Here is a 22,156-nt window from a genome sequence, read left to right as displayed (position 1 = left end):
CAATGGGCAGCACATTGAACACATTTTATAAGTGGTCAGAAACTTGTAAATAACTCATGAAAGAATAAAGTTACGTTAAAACCAAGCACACCATTGTTTTTCTTGTGAAATTCCCAATAAGTTTGATGTGTCACATGACCCTCTTCCTATTGAAAAAACAAAAGTTGGATCCAAAATGGCCGACTTCAAAATGGCCACCATGGTCACCACCCATCTTGAAAAGTTTTCCCCCTCACATATACTAATGTGCCACAAACAGGAAGTTAATATCACCAACCATTCCCATTTTATTAAGGTGTATCCATATAAATGGCCCACCCTACAATCGGAAATGGATTACAAATATAGACAATTATCTGATTCCATGAAGAACATAACGGATTTACAAAAAAATGAATATAACTGAAAACATAGAATTAATTTTCAATAATCAGTTCGCCAAACTGAGAATGGAATACAAAAAATTAAGCGTCAAACTTTTATCCATCCAGAACACCGAAGATGCAAGGAAACTGATACAAACCAACGTCGACTCTAAAATGGAAACTATAACCATGTTTTGTGGAAAGACGACGGAATGGATATTTGAAGCGCAACAAAATAAAAGCCTCCATCAACAACCTAACTTTTCGGCTAACCAATTCAAGGATTACAGAACAACCACCGACATTCCTGACGTCTCACCGGAAGACAGTATCCCTCAGGTTTCCATTCAAGGTAAAAGTCATGTAAGCTCAAGAGCTAATTCAGCTAAAAACTCCAACATTTCCATAAAATCTCAACACAGTACAAGATCAACGACTACTTCGGTTAGTGCCATCAGATCTCAAGAAGCAGCGCACTCTGTGCTGTTGGTTAAAGCAGAAAACCAAGGAAAGCAACAGGCTCTAGATATGGAAGAAATGCAACTGAAAGCTAAAAGAGATCGAATGGCTTTAGAAGCAGCCATTACAGAATCCGACGCAAAATTGAGAGTGCTTAAAGGGCGCAATCGCAGCCCAAATAGACTGGATCCTTATAATGTCCCCCCGAAATTAGATGTAAGAGATGTAAAACCACATGAAAGTAAAAATAATCCCCAGCATTCGCTTTATCAGCAACAAAATAAAGCGCCAGCACCTTTTCAACAACAGGATTATGGACAATGTTATGGACAATGTTATGATCAACAGCAAAACAAAACACAAGCGCCTAATATGCCCCATATAAAGGTGCCAATATTTGATGGCGATCCACTGACTTATATGAACTTTAAAAGGGCATGTGATCGAATCATCAATCAGACAACAAGTAATCCTGATGATAAATTAGAATATTTGATACAATTTACTAAAGGTGAACCTAAAAGCATTGCACAGAACTGCGCATACTTACCACCAGAAGAGGGGTACAGACACGCCAGAGAAAGGATAGAGACTATTTATGGAAATCAAATACAAATAGGGGACACCTACATGAAGAAAATCAGGATGTGGCCACAAATAAAAACGAACGATGGAGAAAGCCTAAGAGCATATACACTCTTTCTAGGCAATTGCAAAAGCGTTATATCAGGTTTAAAGAACGGAAACGAATTTGATAACAATTTAAACATTCGTACTATGTCATCAAAGCTTCCTCAAGAGCTAAGAGAGCGCTGGCAGAATAAAGCAATAAAGTTCGAAAAAAGGGAAGGAAGAACACCAGGACTCGCTGAACTATATGGATTTTTAGAAGATCGGCTCGTATCCTCCTTATATCCAATGTATGGCGCTTCATATGACAGTAATACTTGCAAAAGGGAAAAAGAAAAGGTCGATTATGAAAAATATCCAGCAAAAAGCGGAATCAGAAAGGGCAACTTTGTCTCAAATTTTGTCACTACAGCAGAAAGGGGAGATAAAACAGAGAAGATTGAATGTATACCCGGTAAGCACTGTCTTTTCTGTGACAAGGGGCACGAACTTAATGACTGTAATGCAATTCAGAAACTAACTTACGAAAGTAAAATTGACTTTTTAAAATCCAAAGGCTTATGCTTTAAATGCCTTAAACAAGGACATCTTAGTAAAAATTGTGAAGAAAAGATAAAATGCAGCAAATGTCCCCATTTTCACCCAGTTATTTTACATAAAAATAAAGAAGAGAACTCTGATGATAAAGTTGAACTTCTCAAAGAAGAAAACACTAAATCGGTACAAAAGGACACTTCTCCTGTAAGTATGCCCGCAATATCGAAAGAGTCGTGTATGGTTACCGGGGCCGGAAACGGTGTCTTAACTTTAACTGGGACCACAGCTAAGTCTAAAGGGAACGAAAAATATATCGAAACATATGCTCTGATAGACCCGTGTAGCACAGCTACATTTTGCACAGAAAGTTTAAGTGAGCAATTAAATCTCACAGGAAGAAAATTGAACCTACATCTCGACACCCTAAAACACTTAGAAAGACCATTAAAATGTAAACTCATATCCGGTATACAAGTCTGTGGGCTAGAAGACAACACATTTTACGACTTACCAGATGTGCATACCGCAACGGTTATACCTGGACATAAAAACAAAATCCCTATCCAAGAATATATTTTGAAATGGCCCTACCTTAAAGACGTACATTTACCCTAAATAAACGCAGAAGTAGGCATGATAATAGGCACAGACTCTCGTAAAGTCATGGAGCCATTGGAACTTATACCAAGCGAAGAAGATGGACCTTTCGCAATAAGAACGGTCCTAGGATGGGTTGTTATTTGTTATGATAAGGAGTCAGACAACGAAGAAGTAAAAAGATGTTCAGTTAATTACGTGACGATAAAGAAGGTGGAGCAAATGTTGCTCCAGCAATACAATACAGACTTTCCAGAACGCGACTATGAGGAAAAAGAGGAAATGTCACAAGAGGACATTAAATTCATGCGCATAGCTTCAGATACTGTAAGCCTAGTGAACGGACATTATTGCATCAATCTGCCCTTTAAAGATGAAACTCTTGACGTGCCAAACAACCACTGTGTTGCAAAACAACGTGCTATTGGACTTAAAAGGAAACTCATGAAGCATCCAACATTCCATGAGGATTATAAAACCTTCATGAAAGATATTTTAGACAAAGGATATGCTATCAAGGTACCTACTGAACAGCAAACCCTTGAAAAAGAGAAAGTGTGGTACATCCCTCATCATGGAGTATATCATCCAAAGAAAAACAAAATCAGAGTGGTTTTTGACTGTACGGCCACTTACCAAGGTTTTTCTCTAAATGAACAGTTGCTCAAAGGACCTGATTTAACTAACACACTCATTGGAGTTCTTACACGATTCAGAGAGGAACCAATCGCTCTCATGGCAGACATTAAATCAATGTTTTATCAAGTGAAAGTTCCAGAAAGGGACATGGATCTCCTTCGTTTTTTGTGGTGGCCTGAGGGTAATCTAAACAACGAACTTGAGGAATACAAAATGACAGTGCATCTTTTCAGTGCTACTTCGTCGCCCAGTTGTGCCTCCTATGCCTTAAGAAAAACAGCAGAGGATGCAAGAGACATAGCACCAGAGGAAGCAGTTAACACTGTGTTAAATAACTTCTATGTTGATGACTATTTAAAGTCAGTTGCTACTGAAGAACAAGCCATAAAATCGGCCAAGGATCTACAAACCCTATGCTTAAAGGGAGGATTTCATCTTAAAAAATGGATGGACGATTTGCAATTACTTGCGGATTATAATGTGGACAGGTGCATTAAACCTCCTGAATTCGGTCAAATAATGACCGCACAAATACATCATTTTGGAGATGCCTCAGAAAACGGATATGGCACCGTTTCCTACCTCCTCCTGACTAATAAGGAAAATAAGAGACATTGTTCATTTCTAATGGGGAAATCTAGAGTGGCACCACTAAAACCTGTAACTATACCAAGGTTAGAACTCACAGCAGCGGTGGTAGCAGTCAAAATGGACAAAATGTTTAAACAAGAACTAAAGATTCCTCTGAAAGAATCAATCTTCTGGACAGACAGCACCACAGTACTACGGTACATAGCAAATGAAAACGCACGCTACAAAACTTTCGTTGCCAACAGAATCGCGGTGATAAGAGAGCACACAAAATCCTCGCAATGGAGGTATGTTGCATCTGCACAAAACCCAGCGGATCAGGCATCAAGAGGATTAACAATAGAAAACTTTGTCAAAAATAAAATTTGGATACAAGGGCCAAACTTCCTGATAAAACCAAAACACGAATGGCCTAAGAGACCAGATGAAATGGACCTGTCTACTTGTGACGATCCAGAAATCAAAAGGTGTGTAGCAAATTGTGTAATTGTTGAAGAAAAAATCGAACCAGTAAAAAGACTTGTAGAGCACTACTCTAAATGGATCAATTTAAAGAAAGCAGTAGCATGGTTCCTTAGGCTAATGAGTCTGAAAGAAGAGAGAAAGGCAATTCAATATACAGTCAGCAAATCTGGACACAGCCCAGAGAAACAAAAAACACTGATCGCAAAACATATGAAAGAATACAAATCATCAATGAGGCTAAATCCACTGTCCATAGACGACTTATCTAAAACAGAAGACGAACTTATTCGCTTTAGTCAATTAAAAGCTTACCCAAAAGAACTTAAAGCCCTATACAAAAATCAGCTTATAAAAAAAAGTAGTAAAATCATCAAACTGGATCCAGTTTTACAAGAAGGAATATTAAGAGTTGGAGGTAGACTTAGCAAATCTGCTACGCCAAAAGAAGCCAAGCACCCTGCGATTATTCATAAAAGCTCGCATATCGCTACACTCCTAATCAGACACCTTCATCAAATGCACAAACACTGTGGACGTAATTATTTATTAGCAGAACTACGCCAAAAATACTGGATACCTCAAGCAAACGCAGCTATCAGAAAAATAATTTCAAAGTGCACTATATGTAGAAGATACAATGCGAAAGTAGGTGAGCAAAAAATGGCAGATTTGCCAGAAGATCGCCTAGTACCCAACAAACCACCTTTCACTAACGTTGGAGTTGATTATTTTGGTCCCTTTTTTGTCAAAAGAGGACGAAGTTTAGTTAAAAGGTATGGAGTAATCTTCACCTGTTTAACAACAAGAGCCGTGCACATAGAGATCGTGCATAATCTGGACACAGATTCTTGCATACAAGCCATACTCAGGTTCAAGAGCAGAACAGGCGGTGTTAAAATCATACGCGCGGACAATGGAACAAATTTTATTGGAGCAGAAAGAGAGCTAAGGGAGGCTAAAAAACATTTGGAACATGAAAAAATCGGCAACGAAATGATGCAAAGAGAAATCAAATGGATTTTTAACTCACCATCAGCCTCTCATCAAGGAGGAGTTTGGGAGAGACAAATCAGAAGTATAAGGAAGATTTTAAATTCGACATTAAACCAACAAACCCTCGATGATCAAAATCTTCCTACGTTGATGTGTGAAGTAGAATCAATACTTAACAACAGACCCCTCACAGAGACATCAAACGACCCTAATGATCTGGAACCACTCACACCCAATCATATATTATTGATGGACACTCAACCTGAAATACCACCTGAACTCGTTTCAGAAAAGGAACCATATCCAAAAAGACGCTGGAAACAAATGCAATACATGGCTGATTTATTTTGGAAAAGATGGACTAAAGAGTACTTGCCAATACTCCAGCAATGTCAAAAATGGCTTGCACCATGAAGAAATTTTGAACCAGGGGATATTGTCTTAATTGTAGATAAAGCTACGCCCCGCAATTCCTGGGTAATGGGTCGAGTCATCAAGACAATGCCAGATGCCAAAGGTGCAGTCAGAAGGGTTTGCGTACAAACTAAAAACAACACATTGGACAGACCCGTGAACAAACTGTGCCTGATCCAGGAAGGATCAAGTAATTTAAATGATTGAATCTTAATTGCATGCTTAATTTTTATTGTGTTTGTGAATTTACAGTAGAGTTTAAATTTTAAGTTTCTTAACTTAAGTAAGGTTTTGGTTTAGTAAAGTAGTGAAGGCTCTTAGTAAGTAACATTAAAGTACAGGTACTCGTCGACATACGACCTATGCAAGTTACGACTGTTCGACTTTACGACGCGTTTGACTGTTTCCCCCGCCAGCTGTTGGCAGCGCCAGTTTCCCGCACACTCAAGTCTCGCTATGCAGCAGTAAAAATATACGTAGCAGTGTTGCCCCACGTGTGTTTGTGTCTTGTTGTTTTGGCAATTTTCGATAATAATATAACCCTAACATATAACCCTATAATATTAACACTAATAGCAGCTTTCTACTCAAAACGGCAAACTTGAGAAGCTGCCAGCATCAAACCCAGAAGCTCTTGATTGGGCAGTTCTTAGGATTGCACTACGCAAGCAGTCGCATCAACTGCTTACCGCAACCTTCTTTCTTTTTTCTTCTTGAATAAAAGCGCACTTGTTCTGTTATACTTGTACTTGTGAAAGTGTTTATTTGATATTTGGACTTCAGGCTTCACACCAGTCATTCTCAGTCACACACACCACTCACATCCACATCCACAGTTATCCCAGTCTCGTTCGTGCACAAGTTTTATATACAATCATCACATTCAAATGTTAACAGTTCCCACACACAACTGCTGACTCCCAATCAAGAGCTTCTGGGTTCGATGCTAGCAGCTTCTCGAGTTTACCGCTTTGAGTAGAGAGCTGCTGTTATTGTTAATATTATACAATAAAAACATACATTTGATTTACGTCTGTAACAACCATTGTAAATTTATAGTGCTTGTCAAAGTTAGCGTTCACGCTCGCCCCGATCTGACACTGCTCTTTTCAAATAAAGACGCGCTATAACAGAGGTGAACTCAGATCAGAGAAAACAGAAGCCCTCCCCGCAAGAAATGTCGACTCACAGTGTATGAATGGCGTATGGAAGAAGTGTGTTAAGCGTTATGTAAATACTTTTGCTGGATTTAACAGTGAACAAGAACTTGATGAGATTCGTGAAGAAATAGTGAAACTGTCAAAAGACCTTTCACTGGAATGTGAAATGGAAGATGTCGAGGAGTTGCTAGACCGGGAATCAGGTGAACTTATGAATGAAGAGCTGATAGAATTGGAAGAAGAAAGAGTGGCGGAAGAAGAAACAAGAGAATTGGAGTAAGACGAAGAGGAGGAGGTGCCACAAAGAATGTTCACCACAAAGGGATTGTCAGAAGATTTATCTCTACTGAATAAACTCCTCGCTCATTTTGAAAAAATGGACCCAAATATTGAACGATTTGCGAGGATTGAACGGATGGCACGCAACACATTTCGTCCTTATTGCGAAATTTATGAAGAGAAAAAAAAAACAAACAATTCAGACGAAGCTCACTATGTTTATGAAAAGAGCAACTCCTCCCATCACCCCGTCCGCAGTCTCGCCTGATCTGATGAAGGCGATATCGACAACCCGCAGCCAAGCACCAGTGGTGCCAGGAATTAAATGTACAGTACAGTATTTCTTGTTTTGTACGTTTTCCACATATTAAACAAATTGTACTGTAGTATGCTGTGTTTGTCTTAGAAAGTAAGAAAATGTTGATAAAATATTACTTTAAGATGATTACAATATTATTACCCAGTCTAATATTCTTACCTTAAATTAACATAGGCCGACTTACGTCCAGATCAACTTACAACCAGTCAGTCGGAACCAATCGCGGTCGTAAGTCGACAAGTACCTGTAATTGATTTCTGCCCTAGCATAAACAATTAGGGGCCGGATGTGTAAGAGCCATTTTCCTTGTTCTATAAGATTCATGAATATTTCTTAGATGACAATGCATAAATAACGGGAAGTTCCTATAATCCCCGTAAATAGATTCGCAGTGGTATATTCTTACCATTTCTAACAGCTTGGAGTAAACATTATTATTCAGTCAGCTAGTGATAGCCTTGCCTTGTATAAGGTGTAGAGGCATACAGTTTTTAACCGTGATCGCACGTAACAGTGCTCGATGGCCTACGGGCTCTTTGAATGTGAGAAATAACAAGTAAAGAAAACTTGTTTACTTAAGTACCGCACCGTACGCCAAGGCGTACAGAAGAAGAAATTAAGACCCTTTAAGTATAGAAATAACTAAAGTCTTTCAAGAAAAGCTAAGTTTAAAGAAGATGCTTTTTTCCTTTTTTTTGCCTTTTATTCTACGTGTGTAACTATTTTTTTCTTTTATTCTTGTGTGGACTATTTGCTTTTACCTTTCACTAAATACCTTTAAAATGAACTGTTGGACTCTGAAAATTCTTTTGACACGCGTCTTACCCGTGCCTGATGACACCTTATATATTTCAGCAGCTACAGTATTTACATACAATACTATGGGGGAAATTACTTCGGGTCACGACCAAATCGGGTCACGACCAGAGTTTTGGAACAAATTACGGTCGTGACCTGTGGTTCCACTGTACATAAATTTGTCAGCCTCTTTCAATTAGATGTACAAACCATATCTTTACATACCTCCCCTCAGATTCAAAACTCATTTATTTCACTCATTCAAGTTGACCTAAATCATTATTGGCGAGTGAAAATTCTGCCATGGATCATTCTAGTGTTTGGCCAATGGTGTGCATTGCCACATTGCACTGCTTGCAGCATGTGTTACACTGGTATCACTGTTTCAGACATCTTTTGCTAAATACTATGACTTCTGTGGCAGTAGGCAGCCGGGCAAAGTTTAGTGGCAGCGGCCTTCTTCGGTCAGCTGTCTTTCAAAAGAAAGGGAACAAAAGCGCGTATATAAAAAGCACACAAGTGGACAAAAGTGTGTGTGTGTGTGAAGCTTAGGCTGTGATAGTAGTCCAACCCATAACAAATTTGATAAATTAAACTCACCCCAAGATAATACACCACCTAAGCTTCACCTGGCAACACACCGCAACTTCAACTCCACATATGACACTCCATATATCCACCTGATCATTTTCATTTGTGCTCTTCACTTCTTTGCTTCACATTAAATCACCATTAACGCACATTTCTCACCTGTACAGCATACTACTTCCTCCCCACAGCTTTCACAAACTATTCCCTTTCAAATTTGCAGGTGCCCCTTTACAAGTCAGAATGGTGGACAGTTACTGGAAATTCTTACATTACCCTGACCTTCACCTATTCACATAAATAAAATTTGCTTCAGCCTATAAACAATTTCAAATACTGATCCTCAAAATTTCATGAGATTCTTTCAAATTATTTAAACTAATAATATTTTATTTTATTCTGATCTTTAAATTATACTTAATTCTTTTATTAAACAATACACTTTCATGAATTAATTTACAATCTTATTGTTTACAAACCTTGAGCTGATCCATTTGTGTTTTCATGCCTTCTGGAACACTTTGTCGCCAAACTTCTTGAAACTCTGACAGGTTGAACTTAATAGCATTCTGTAGAAGGGATTCTGCTATTGCCCGACAAACTTTATCTTCATTTAATGCAAAAAAAATGTCTCCATCTGTACAATACAAAATATTTACTGTGTCATATTGTTGACATTTTGTAAAAATTACTATAAAAAACACTATAAAGCATAAATTATCGAAATTTTCATCTCATAATGCAAAGCAGAAACACAAGTACTTTTTTTTTTTTATAATTTATTTACATTTACAGTAACTGTGCATGGGGATTAAAGATAATACACAAACCAAGAAAAACAGGACAGAAATAAAGTGGGGGTGCAAAGACATTAAACATAAACTTAAAAGAAAGACATTCTCACTCCTCAAAATTTGGTACTAAATAAAAGTCTCATTGAAAACTGTGAAAGTCCAAACCCAGTAAAATTCAGAGCTGAACTATTCTCCAAAATAATCTGAGAGGATTTTAAATCAGACACAGAGATATAAGCAGCTTACCGCATACGTACGTGAATCGAATACCTCAAAACCTAGAAGCCTTATTGTTCGTTTTGACAGACTACAGCATAAAGTAAATTTGATGTGACTTCTTAGACTGAAACAAGAGATTATATTTGAAAATAACTTCATTTATATTTTCACCTTCAGCAGCTGCTAAACGTGCTGCATGTTACAGCTCTGAACAGCACTTACACAAAGCCAAAATCAGATACATCCTCTTGTATCCTGATAAAATGAGAGTGGATATGCAAGGTTCTTCAGATGAAGCAGAAAAAGAAGAAGCAGAAGCCAAGAAAACTGATCCTGACACTCTTTGAAATACGATCGTGAGTCACATCGCGTCCCGGTAAGTCAAAGAAGATTCTACCTACAATTTGGACTTTTGCTGTAATTACACATCCTATTTCCTTCTCGCCTAGTTTTACATTTTACTTAAAATTATAATATCCACTCTCTTCCACTGAATATCTGCTCACCTTGATTACCATAGGGTAAGTAGTCTTTTTTTTTTCTTTTTCAAAAGGGATTGTTTAACCCTTGGTTTATTGTATTAGGATTATACTATCATATGTTATCTGCTACACCATGGGTACTGTTTAACATCAATCCCTGAGTTTATTCTTTCAAGACTGTTTAAGATTATACTAGGTTTGAGGTATTTGGACTGTACTGCCAATAGATATCTCTACTTTAATCTTTCTACTCTGTTGCTGGGGAACTTGATTTGGTTTGGATGTGCTCTGTCTCTAGCTATGTCAAAGGACTAGGACTTCATGAAGTGCGGTCTTGCCTCACTTGGGGAGGTAAAATGGGTTGGTGTGGGGGGGAAGAGAGCAAGCTATTTCTAATCTGTCATTTTTACCCCCACAATTCTAATTGCCAACACAATAGGCTTCACAACCATAACTCCTGGCAAAACTGGAAATTAAAGTTAAAGCTATCTTATGTAATAATGTACTACCTTAATTTGAGACTATTAACACTAGAATTACCAGAGTCTACGAACAAACTCGTAGATCCGGCCCACCTTAAAACCGTTCTCCGTATTAAACATATGGCATCCTCACACATCCAAACCACACAGCATATGTGAATCACATTACAGTGATGCATTACTAACAGTGCAACCACAGAAAATGCTCCGTATTAACAGTAAGTGCAAATGTCCATATTACTAACAGTAAACAACGTATAACTAATGGAGACACGGTCACGGGCTCCAGAACGATACAGCTCGACTAACGGAGCTACCTGGATAAAATCAATGAACACAAGTGCCTACAACGCGCGTCTCAAATGCCGCAAGCAAAGCAGGCAGGGCTCCAAAAAGAAGGAACTCGACAAACGGAGATACAAAAAGAGAGTACAGAACCCTACACGTCCACACTACACAGCATAGTCAAACCCGACATAGTACGGAAGGTGCAGGCGCCTACAACACGCTTCTAAAGCACTGCAAGCAATAACCCGAGATAGTACAGAAGCCCCAAAGATCCGGACTCCACAGCATATGTGAATCACATTACAGTAATACAATACTATATGTACTCACGGAAAACACAAACAGAAGAGGCTTCGGCGTCCAGCCCCACAGTCGAACCAGACAAAGTACGGAGTCCCCAAACGTCCACAAGGCACAGGATAGTCACACCCGAGATAGTACGGAGGGCACATGCGCCTATACACCGCAAGCGAAGTAGCCACGGCTCAGAAACGAAAGAGCTCAACTAACGTAAATATGTGATTTTAACAGAAAGTGCAACACAACATATGTGAATCGTATTACAGTAATACAATATTAACAGTACAACCACAGAAAACACAGGCTCGACACCAGATGGGTAATAAGAATACACGAACGCTCTGTATTAAACATATGGCATCCTCACACATCCAAACAACACAGCATATGTGAATCACATTACAGTGATGCATTACTAACAGTACAACGACAGAAAACGCTCCGTGTTAACAGTAAGTGCAAATATCCACATTACTAACGGTAAACAACGTATAACTAATGGAGACACGGTCACGGCTCCAAAACGATACAGCTCGACTAACGGAGCTACCTGGATAAAATCAATGAACGCAAGCGCCTACAACGCGCGTCTCAAATGCCGCAAGCAAAGCAGGCACGGCTCCAAAAAGAATGAGCTCCACTGACGGAGATACAAAAGGAGAGTACAGAACCCTACACGTCCACACTACACAGCATAGTCAAACCCGACATATTACGGAAGGTGCAGGCGCCTACAACACGCTTCTAAAGCACCGCAAGCAATAACCCGAGATAGTACAGAAGCCCCAAAGATCCGGACTCCACAGCATATGTGAATCACATTACAGTAACACAATACTATATGTACTCACGGAAAGCACAAACAGAAGAGGCTTCGGCGTTCCGCCCCACAGTCAAACCAGAGACAGTACGGAGTCCCCAAACGTCCACAAAACACAGCATAGTCACACCCGAGATAGTACGGAGGGGACATGCGCCTATACACCGCAAGCGAAGGAGCCACGGCTCAGAAACGAAAGAGCTCAACTAATGTAAATAAGTGATTTTAAGATTATAATAACTCCATACCAAGGAATACTCATTCAAGGACAACACGCTATCTTTACTACAAATGTTGTGTATACAGATATCCTATGTACGTCATCTACACCTTTACACTCCAATATATCTCATACACAGATCTGCGCAAACTCAAAGACATTCTATACTTGCATAACATAACACTTACACTGCTATTCTCATTTACATAAATTACATAGACCTACAGATATCGTGACAGTGGACATGATACATATGTAACAATTACTGAGACAGACAGTAATCTCTTTCAAATGTATTTCGGGTTACCCAAGACCAAGGGTTGGCGAGCGAAGCGAGCAGGGGGCGGAGCCCCCTAGTATAAATATATATTAAAAATAGCAACAGCGCTAGCACTCAGCTATGTGGAACACCATTCTTAACATCAGTCAATTCCAATAGGGTTCCTCACGCCATAACCCTCTGCTTCCTGTGTCTAAGCCAATTTTGCCCCCATCTACAAGCAACACCTTGAACACCCATTTCTTTAATGTTGATGCCCACCCTTTCATGTAGCACCTTATCAAATGCTTTCTGAAGTCAAGATAAAGAATATCCTATGCTCCATTTTGATAATATCCTTTTGTTGCTCCTTGTAGAATTCTAGCATTTTGGTAAAACATGACCTACAAATTGTGAACCTATGCTCACTGTTCAGGAAAGCTCCTGTTCTTGCAATGTGTTTCTCAACCTTTTCCTTAATAATTCCTTCCATTAATTTACCTGTGATAAGCTTACTGGCCTATAGTTGCTTGGATCTGCCAGGTCCTAAAAATGTTCCTAAAAATGTGTGACAAGAGATTATACATGTACTCACTAGTCTCCTTAAGAACTCGAGGATAAATATTATCTGGTCATGGAGATTTGTTTGATTTCAGCCTATTAAATCTAAGCAGTACTTCTCCTTGTAACAATTTCCAAATCACTCAGTACCCCCTTAGTACTCCTTTTACCATTGGGAGGTAATCAACTTCCTCACATGTGAAGACCTCAAAAATGCAAATTTAGAGTATCTGCTATTTCAGTGTTTTTTTTGTTTTTTTTTTAATTCTCCTTTAATATCCCTGATACACTTCATCTCCTCCTTGACTGTTCTTTTACTACTAAAATATTGAAAGAATCTCTTTGGGTCATCTTTCACCTTACCTGCTATATTCCTCTCTAACTGCCCTTTACACTTCCTAACATCCTTTTTAATGGTTGCCCTCATGTTATATATAACTAGCCGATACCCACCGTAGCATACGGCAGTGTAAGAATAGGAACGGAAAGCGGTGAGAAAGGAATTCAAAAATCAAGAAGAAATAAATACTTCTTCAAAGACGCAGTGTGCATGTAGAATTTCTGGGCAAGCAGGATTACATGTGAAAGTGATAAATAAATCAGGCTTTCCGAATTTACGTACTATGGCCATGGCATCCTGATAGTTTTGTTGCATGTATCTTGGACTTCCTGGAAATGTTGACGGTAATATGATCATTTTGCCTACACGTACGTTGTTATTTTCAGCGTTTGCTTGCAGTGCATCTGATAGTTCAACGTGCAGATCTTGTTGATGTAATCTGAGATAGTTGAGACGCGCGCCCTCTGTTTTAACATACGCATCTACTACTTACTGTTGGAATAGTTTGCCGCTGGAGTGCAAAATACTAAATGTATATTCCTCATTGCTAATCTGTACGCGTAAAATTGGCATTGAGTAAGCCTTATTTGCTTGGCGCTTCTTTTATCGGGAACATGTCGTAAATCTTTGTGCCAGCCAATGTCTCCATAAGGGAATAAAAGTGAGTAAACCATAGGATCGCAATTCATATTGAGCGTGGAAATCTGTTTACAGGAGTTGCCTATGGGATAGATGCAAATGTCCCTTTCGGCAGGCGTTTCGCCATCTTCTCCGACGAAAATCACTGCAATGTCGGGGCATTGTATCGTTGTAAATCCTGCCTAGGGTTTTCCTTGAACACCATTCGTACAGATGCTGTTGGATTGGACTGAGTGATTTCATGCATGTGTTTGTATGATTTAGCGAAGGGGTTGATGGTTCTGAGCATGGAATCTAGCAGGAGAAGTACATTTTCGTTGCATTCAGAGTTTTTTTATATTTGTAAGCGTACTTCAGTAGCTTGCACTTTGTCAAAAACATACAACTGTCCATATCCTGGAGAGGTAAAAGTGTTAGCGTATAGTGGAAAGATTTGGTGATAAATTTGCCCGTGTATTTTAAAACAGTATGGTCTGTGGCCAGGAGGTTGAGTTATCTGTGCACCCATCGAAGCAAACGCTAAAGAAGAGTTGTATTCTCAAATGTGTTCACGATACTTTATAGCTTCTGATGTTTGCTGTGTAAGAAGCTGTTTGTAAAGACACAGGTGGCTCCCGCAAAGGTGGTAAAGCTACGTTACCGTTGTGGCAGCACCTTGAGTACTTGTTGGATGCATTACGCTCAGCAGGCCAGTATAGTGCATGACATGGAAGAGGACGAATAGGAATTGAGAAATGCTGTGTCGGCTACATGTGGGCGGGACCGGTTTTGAAGTGGAAGCAGGACAAACCAGAAGAGAAATATATATAAGAGATATGCCCTACGATTCACGCTGGAGTTCTTAATCCAAAAGCACTTATACACATATTTTTTCCCTTTGCAGCTTTTTTTTTTCAACTCTTTATTAACATAATGTAGTGTTTTTTATTTTTAAATTTCCCACTAATTCCAAATTTAGGTATGTACCTGTGGTACACTATATTTAAAGTTTTAAACCTGTTCCACTGCTCACTGACTGTCTCCATACTTAATAGTTTATCCCAGTCTAAGCTCCTTAGACTTTGCCACATTTGCTCAAAATTTGCTCTACTTTAACTTTATATTGACTTGTTGCAGGCATTTAAATTACATCTTAGCTTTGACAGTGACAAAACCGAAATTGAGGTGCGATATGTGGTTTTAGATTTGCAGCACACTGCTTGATGTTGTTGTTTTTTAATTAATATAGAATCCACTGCAACTGTATTTCACTGTTTCAACTTAACATTGCTCCAGTGACATGCAGTAAAATACTGTCAATGTATGTTATTTGTCTTTGTAACAAGAAAGGGAAAACACCACACTCTAGCTTCCCCTGAAGTACAAAAGTGTGTCAGTATGCTTTAACATACAACAAAATGGTTGCTTTTTGCAGCAGAATCTTTTAAAAAATACTGGGAGAGGATCCTAAAGCTACCACCAAGATTGTAACTATTTATCACTTGCATGAATCGAATGTCTTGAAGTCTCATGGTTAAATCTGATAAAGTATACGATAAAAAAAAACATATATATATTTGCTCTGCTTGAACTATTACAGAAGCTATCTCTGTTGTAACCATTACAGCATTAAACAACCCCTACATAGAGCTGAAATCAAATATTGTCTTCTGTTTCCAGATAGACTCAAAGTAATGGCTGACAGTCAATACAGTATCTTCACCTCCCTACAGGAAGGGGAACAAGACCGAAAAGAATTATTCAGAAAATCTTTAATAACATGAAATTGACCATTCAAAGAGCATAAGTAAAATTGTGTCTATGGAATGTAAAGAAGAATGCCAGCAATGTGCCAGAGCCTGATTTACTCTTTGTGACTGCAACTTGTACCAGTTTTAACCACTTTTTTTCCTATTTGATACTATTTTTTTCCTTTTTATCTGAATACCTTAGTAATATTTTGCTGTTCTATAACATGGATTTAGATACAATAATAGTAAACTACAGTTTGTGACAATTACCATATACAGAAACTCTGACTACAGACAGAAATGTACTGACGTCATCTTTGTGATCGTAAGAGAAGCTGCTGAGAGTTTTCTGTTCGGAAGTGTGAGAGTTAATATAAAAATACAGTTTGCTCCAAAAAAAAATTTTGTTTTGGTTGCCACTAATGAGCTGTGTGGAAATTTTTAAAGCTTTCATTCCCTTTAAAGGTTTTTTTTTTTTTTCCTCCCACACAGGAGCAAAACCAGCTGAATGTTTGGGAGAACATTTGGAAATGTTACTTGTTCTTGTTATTTGTATTCAAACTAGCATTGGCAGGTGTGAAAGATGCCCGGACACAGCCAGAAGTCCAGAACACACACATTTAATTTTCTTTTGCCTTTTATACAGCACACACAGTACACAAAGCACCATAAAAAAGCTAACAGTCCTTTCCTTTCTTCTGCCGCCTCCACTCCTCTCTTGCAAGCTCTCTCTTCTTCCTCCCTGAATGGAGTGAGGCGGGCCCTTTTATAATGCAGCCAGATGTGCTCCAAGTGCTCCCTGATGACTTTCCTGCAGCACTTCCTGGCGTGGCGGAAGTGCTGCATGGGCACCTGGAAGCATTCCAGGTGTACCTGCTTCCTGGTCCAGCAGCACTTCCTGTTGTGTCGGAAGTGCTACAGTCCATGACTCCGTGACTACCCGGGTGCCCTCTGGCGGTGGCCACGGGCCCCAACAGGGTTGAGTTTCTAAGCTCCGATATCCCGTGGCCCCCATGCAAACCAGGGCTCTCGTGTCTCTGGGGAGGTATTGTCCCTTCTCCCGGTCCTTCCACCATCCAGGCGTCCCATCTGCGCAGGCTCCCCAGCTGTCAGCCACACAGGGCAGTAAGTAGCAGTAGCGGACACCAGCATATCTGTAAGTAAATAACTGGCATGTAGCAATGAATAGTTAAAAGTAACAGAAACTGCGATTCCTTTGTGGTAGTGGTGGTGGGGGGCCATATGTAGCAGGCAGCAAGCATTAAGACACTGATGAGGCACAAGTGGCTGTAGGTGCAGATAAGACAGTAACAAAATTACCTAGCAGCGGATATTCAGTAAAAAGGAAGAAGATGTAAAACAAAAAAATGACTTGAATGAAGGTTTCTTAGTGGTCAGTGGTCAGGAAAGTAGAGCAGTTAAGAAGGCGACAGCGTAAGGGTTAATTATTACGAAGGAAGTGTGAGTGGAGAGCTGTTAAATAAGAAATAAGATGGATTCAAAATTAAAAGAAAAGAGAGAAAGTTAACCTCATAGAAGGGCAAACAGCAAGTAGTCAAGGTGGAGAATATTACAGGAGCTTAAGGGTCCAGAAGGAGTAAAATAACAGTAGCATTCTTTAATCTAATTTTTGTCTTAAATTTTTTAGTTTCACCATTTAAGTTCAATCATTTAATTAAAAGAAAAAAAAAAGTTGAGCAGTTTTAGTAATCCAAAGTCAAATTCTAATAGTGAGGCCAATTCAATGCAAGTTATGTTGGATGTTGGACTGGTTAGAACAGGGGTCCTCAATCACTGTCCTGGAGGGCCTCGGTGGCTACAGATTTTCATTTTAGCTGGTTTCCTAATTAGTAGTTCATTATCAGCAAGTCATTTCCTTGCTGATAATGAAACTTGGTATTTAACTAATTGGCTTGTTAGTGCTTTCATTCATCCAAGAGAAGTTTTAATTGTGCTGTAGAGTTTAGATGTAAACAATGACTGTTTTGTAACATAGTATGTTGAAGCACCAACACAGTGGGGAAGCCTGTCTAGATTTAGTATTTTGTAATAATCTGCAAAGAATTGAGAATACTGAGAGACTAGAGGTGATTGAACCTTTAGGGTCAAGTGACCATAATATAATACAATTCTCAGTGTGTTGGAAGAGTCCAGATACTAAAACTAAAACTCATCACAGGGCAAATGAGAACATGAGGGCAACCATTAAGAAGAAAGGATATTAGAGAGGGTAAAAGGTAGTTAGAGGAGAATATAGCAGATAAGGCGAAAGATGACCCAAAGAAATTCTTTTAGCATTTTAGTAGTAAAAGAACAGTCATGGAGAAGGTGAAGTGCCTCAGGAATTGTAAAGCAGATTTAAATAATACAGATACAGTAAACCCTCGTTTATCACAGTTAATCCGTTCCAGACTCTACCGCGATAAATGAATTTCCACGAAGTAGGATTCTTTATTTATAAATCAAATATTTTCGCAGTTAGAGCATAGAAATCCTGTTTGCAGCCATTTAATACGTTTTTTAACATTATTAGAGCCCTCTAGACATGAAATAACACCCTTTAGTCAAAAGTTTAAACTGTGCTCCATGACAAGACAGAGATGACAGTTCCGTCTCACAATTAAAAGAATGCAAACATATCTTCCTCTTCAAAGGAGTGCGCATCAGGAGCAGACAGAGAGAGAGAGAGAGAGAGAAAAGCAAACAATCAAAAATCAATAGGGCTCTTTGGGCTTTTATGTATGCGAAGCACCGCCGGACAAAGCAGCTGCAAGGAAGGGAGCAATGTGAAGGTAGTCTTTCAGCATTTTTTTTTTACAGCCCCCCTGCTCACACCCTCTCCGTCAGGAGCAGAGAATGTCAGAGAGAGTGAGAGAGACAGAGAAAAACAAACAATCAAAAATCAATACGTGCTGTTCGGGCTTTCAAGTATGTGAAGCACCACGTGGGAAGCATATCGTATATCATTGCGGAGTTTTATTTAATACATAATACGTGCTCTGGTTGTGCAGCTTCTCAGCCATTTGCCAATAGCTTCCCTTGAAAGAAATCAACTGGGTAAACCAACTGAGGAAGCATGTACCAGAAATTAAAAGACCCATTGTCCGCAGAAATCCGCGAACCAGCAAAAAATTCGTGATATATATTTAGATATGCTTACATTTAAAATCTGCGATGGAGTGAAGCCACGAAAGTCGAAGCACGATATAGTGAGGGATCACTGTAGTGAATTAGCACACACTCTAAACTTGCATTTTTCTGAGCATACTGTCGAGATTTATTATGCTGAAATTAAACAAAGCACCGGGACCACATAAAATTTATCCTTAAGTTCCTAAGGAGGTTAGTGAGTACATATATAAACCCTTGACACATATTTTTAAGGAAGCCACTGTGCACTTGGGAATTTCCAAAGTAGTGGAAAATGGCAAATTTTATCCCATTATATAAAATGTGTAACCAGGCAAATCCAACCAACTATAGGCCATTAAGCTTAACGTGCGCAACAGATAAATTAATGGAAGGAATCCGTTGAATTAGTACAGAGGGACTTGGACAGCAAAGTGACTTGGACAGCAAACAGATTTGGGCAGATTTGTGACAGATGAAATTTAATGGTAGTATAAATAAATTATTACACAAAGGAATTAAAAATGTTAGGTTTGAATACACAATGAGAGGTCTGAAAATTGAAAGTATATTTTATGATAAGGATTTAGGACTTATAGTGCTATGAAATTTAATTGTGCATCAATTACAGTATATTCTACATTGGGTATTGCCTCTGTCATGCTCAATTTCACATTTGTGATTTCAAAAATCTAAATATCATACATCAACAAAGATACAAGTAAATGACAAAAGCTTCTTAGGAAACTTTTACTGGAAGAACCCAAAATAAACACACACAACATTCATTTCATAGACAATGTACCTCAGATTCTCTCTGTAAAATACTCGGCCTCAACCATCCACATGTCTAATTATGCCTCTTTCTTTTCTTTGTACTTTCTGAGCGCAATATGGAAAGAGTCAGAAACTCGGTTCTCTTCTTTGACGACATTCTGAGAAGCCTGAGGACATCATGTTCTTTTGAACAGGTTAACTGTCCATCAGGCCCACGTACATGTATACTCTGAATGCTCACATTATGGCATGTCAATTGGACCAAACATGTTCATATAGCTAGAGCACATATACATACAACTGTCGACTATCATACAGTGAGATTAGTCACTTGTCTACGATTTATGAAAATCAGGCAGTGTATACTTTAAGAACCCTGGTCCAATGTGCACCTGGCATGTGTCTGGGTCTCATATCCTTCTGAGCTTATGCTTAAAAGCTGACGCTGTTATTTTATTATTCAGTATGATAAATGTATTTCTTGTTATTGTATATAACCCATTAAGAGAAAAATGTTACATTTATGGCATAACCATTATTCTGTAGTACTAAGTTTCCTGTTTTTGTACCCAGCTGGATCATAATATATATAGGCCATTGTTCTTTACTTTTAAACCATGACAAACAGGGTGTACGTGGTGAAATTTACACATCTCCTAAAATAAGAATAAAAATAATACATTTAAAATGTCATGTACATCCTAAGCAAACAGGACTATCAATCAAATTGTGGTCATCTAAGGTATCAACATCTGCCATGTCCCGATAGCAACTAGGTGTCACCAATCATGTTAAAAGTTTTCTGAATTTGTAACCTAAGCAATGGATTGTATAAATATAGTGCATAGGACACTTTTTTCTTTGCAAAAAACTCCAATATGATGCTTTTTGCCTTTTTGAAGATTTAGATAAAGAATAACAATTGACGCTTTCTCCTGCCTGTGTTTTATTGCTTAAATCAGGGCATTCCAGTAGGGGGGTGTCTGTATTAATAATTTTCTTCCACAATATCCAGCATAATAAAAACATAAAACTATCAGTCTAGGTTTAATCCAGCTATTTGCTATAGATATTATAAAACAGTCTGATCTGGTGGCACAGTAGGTAGTGTTCATCAGTGAATCCTCAGTGTTTTTCATTTGACAATGGAAGAAAGGGATGGATATATATTTTTTTTTAAATCACCACACATGTATTACAAAATGTACTTATAAAACACAACAAAATGGTCAGATTTGGCAGTGTTTCTGATCAGTTTCACTAATGTTCCAATATGGACTTATGATTCAAAACCAAATATTGTTCAGTGCTCAGTTTTTTGTGCAAAAGAAGAAAAAGTAATTCAAACTTAATACTGTACACTGCTTGTAACACAATACATTTTGTAATACAAAACAAACATATTTACATTTTTGGTAATGAGTAATGTATATAAGATAACTTTAAAATTAACATTCCTTATGTCTGTTGGTGCACGACTTGCTTTAATAATGTAATGACTCGGCATGAACTACAGTGCATGCAATGGTGCAGCACCAAGAGTGTATAGAAATGTGACAGTGCGAACTGGCTATACAAATGATAACTACCAGCAGGATTGACACTTAAGTATAAACAGCAGGCACAATTCAATGGGCAAAGGGAGGAGGCTGTCTAGAGAGGGATGAAAGAGAAGGAGCGTAGTGGTGAACTTAAAGCAGGAGTGTGGTAGCATGGTCGAGTGTTGTTTCACAAAAAAAGGCGAGAGAGAAATAAAATGGTAAGTGGCGTTTGCTGGACCAGAGGAAAGGTCAAGGGTAACGTCATGGGAGAGCAGATGGAGAACGACACTGTTTCGTCCACTATTTAAAAAATGGTCCTATTTAAGGAATCAAGTTGTAACCTGCATTCCCCACAACCAAAACATTGAGGAAGGTACATAGTGCTATAGGTCATTACTTTAGAATCAGTTCTGCCTGCATCATCCTTGATTGTTTGCCATTTTGAACCTCCCACCCTAATAAACTGTTCTTTTCTTGTTTAACTGCATTATCAAGCTCTTGTGTTTACCTTTCCTTTAACTACAAGGAAGTCACTACAATACTTTCTTGTACTTTATAATGCTTGAAGTGCAATCACAGTCCTGTTATTCAATCCAAGTGTCTATATTGGCTAGCTTCACCTTTATAAAAAGTTGACAAAAGTTGACTTGCAGTCCTCTATGTTAGTTCCACAGTCATCAACAAAGCATTATTTACGAATAAAGTCCTTAGCATTATTGCAATATTTATAATGTTTTACAA

General features: G+C 38.6%; 2 protein-coding genes across 3 annotated transcripts in view; both read right to left on the bottom strand.

Moving 5' to 3' along the window:
- LOC127529990 (uncharacterized) overlaps window positions 1–22,156 on the bottom strand; it is a 798,609-nt gene that overhangs the window by 933 nt on the left and 775,520 nt on the right. The gene's annotated exons all lie outside the window — the stretch shown is intronic.
- The window catches only part of dscc1 (DNA replication and sister chromatid cohesion 1), a 156,095-nt gene that overhangs the window by 21,092 nt on the left and 112,847 nt on the right, over window positions 1–22,156 (bottom strand). The window contains exon 7 of the mRNA XM_028817661.2: window positions 9,314–9,471. Within this exon, the coding sequence (XP_028673494.1) occupies window positions 9,314–9,471 (158 nt within the window). The remainder of the gene's footprint in view (window positions 1–9,313; window positions 9,472–22,156) is intronic.

Source organism: Erpetoichthys calabaricus, chromosome 13, assembly GCF_900747795.2.
Source record: "Erpetoichthys calabaricus chromosome 13, fErpCal1.3, whole genome shotgun sequence".
NCBI classification, from domain to species: domain Eukaryota; kingdom Metazoa; phylum Chordata; class Cladistia; order Polypteriformes; family Polypteridae; genus Erpetoichthys; species Erpetoichthys calabaricus.
The sequence above is the reverse complement of the archived record's forward strand: the minus strand, read 5'-3'. Positions and strand labels throughout refer to the sequence as shown.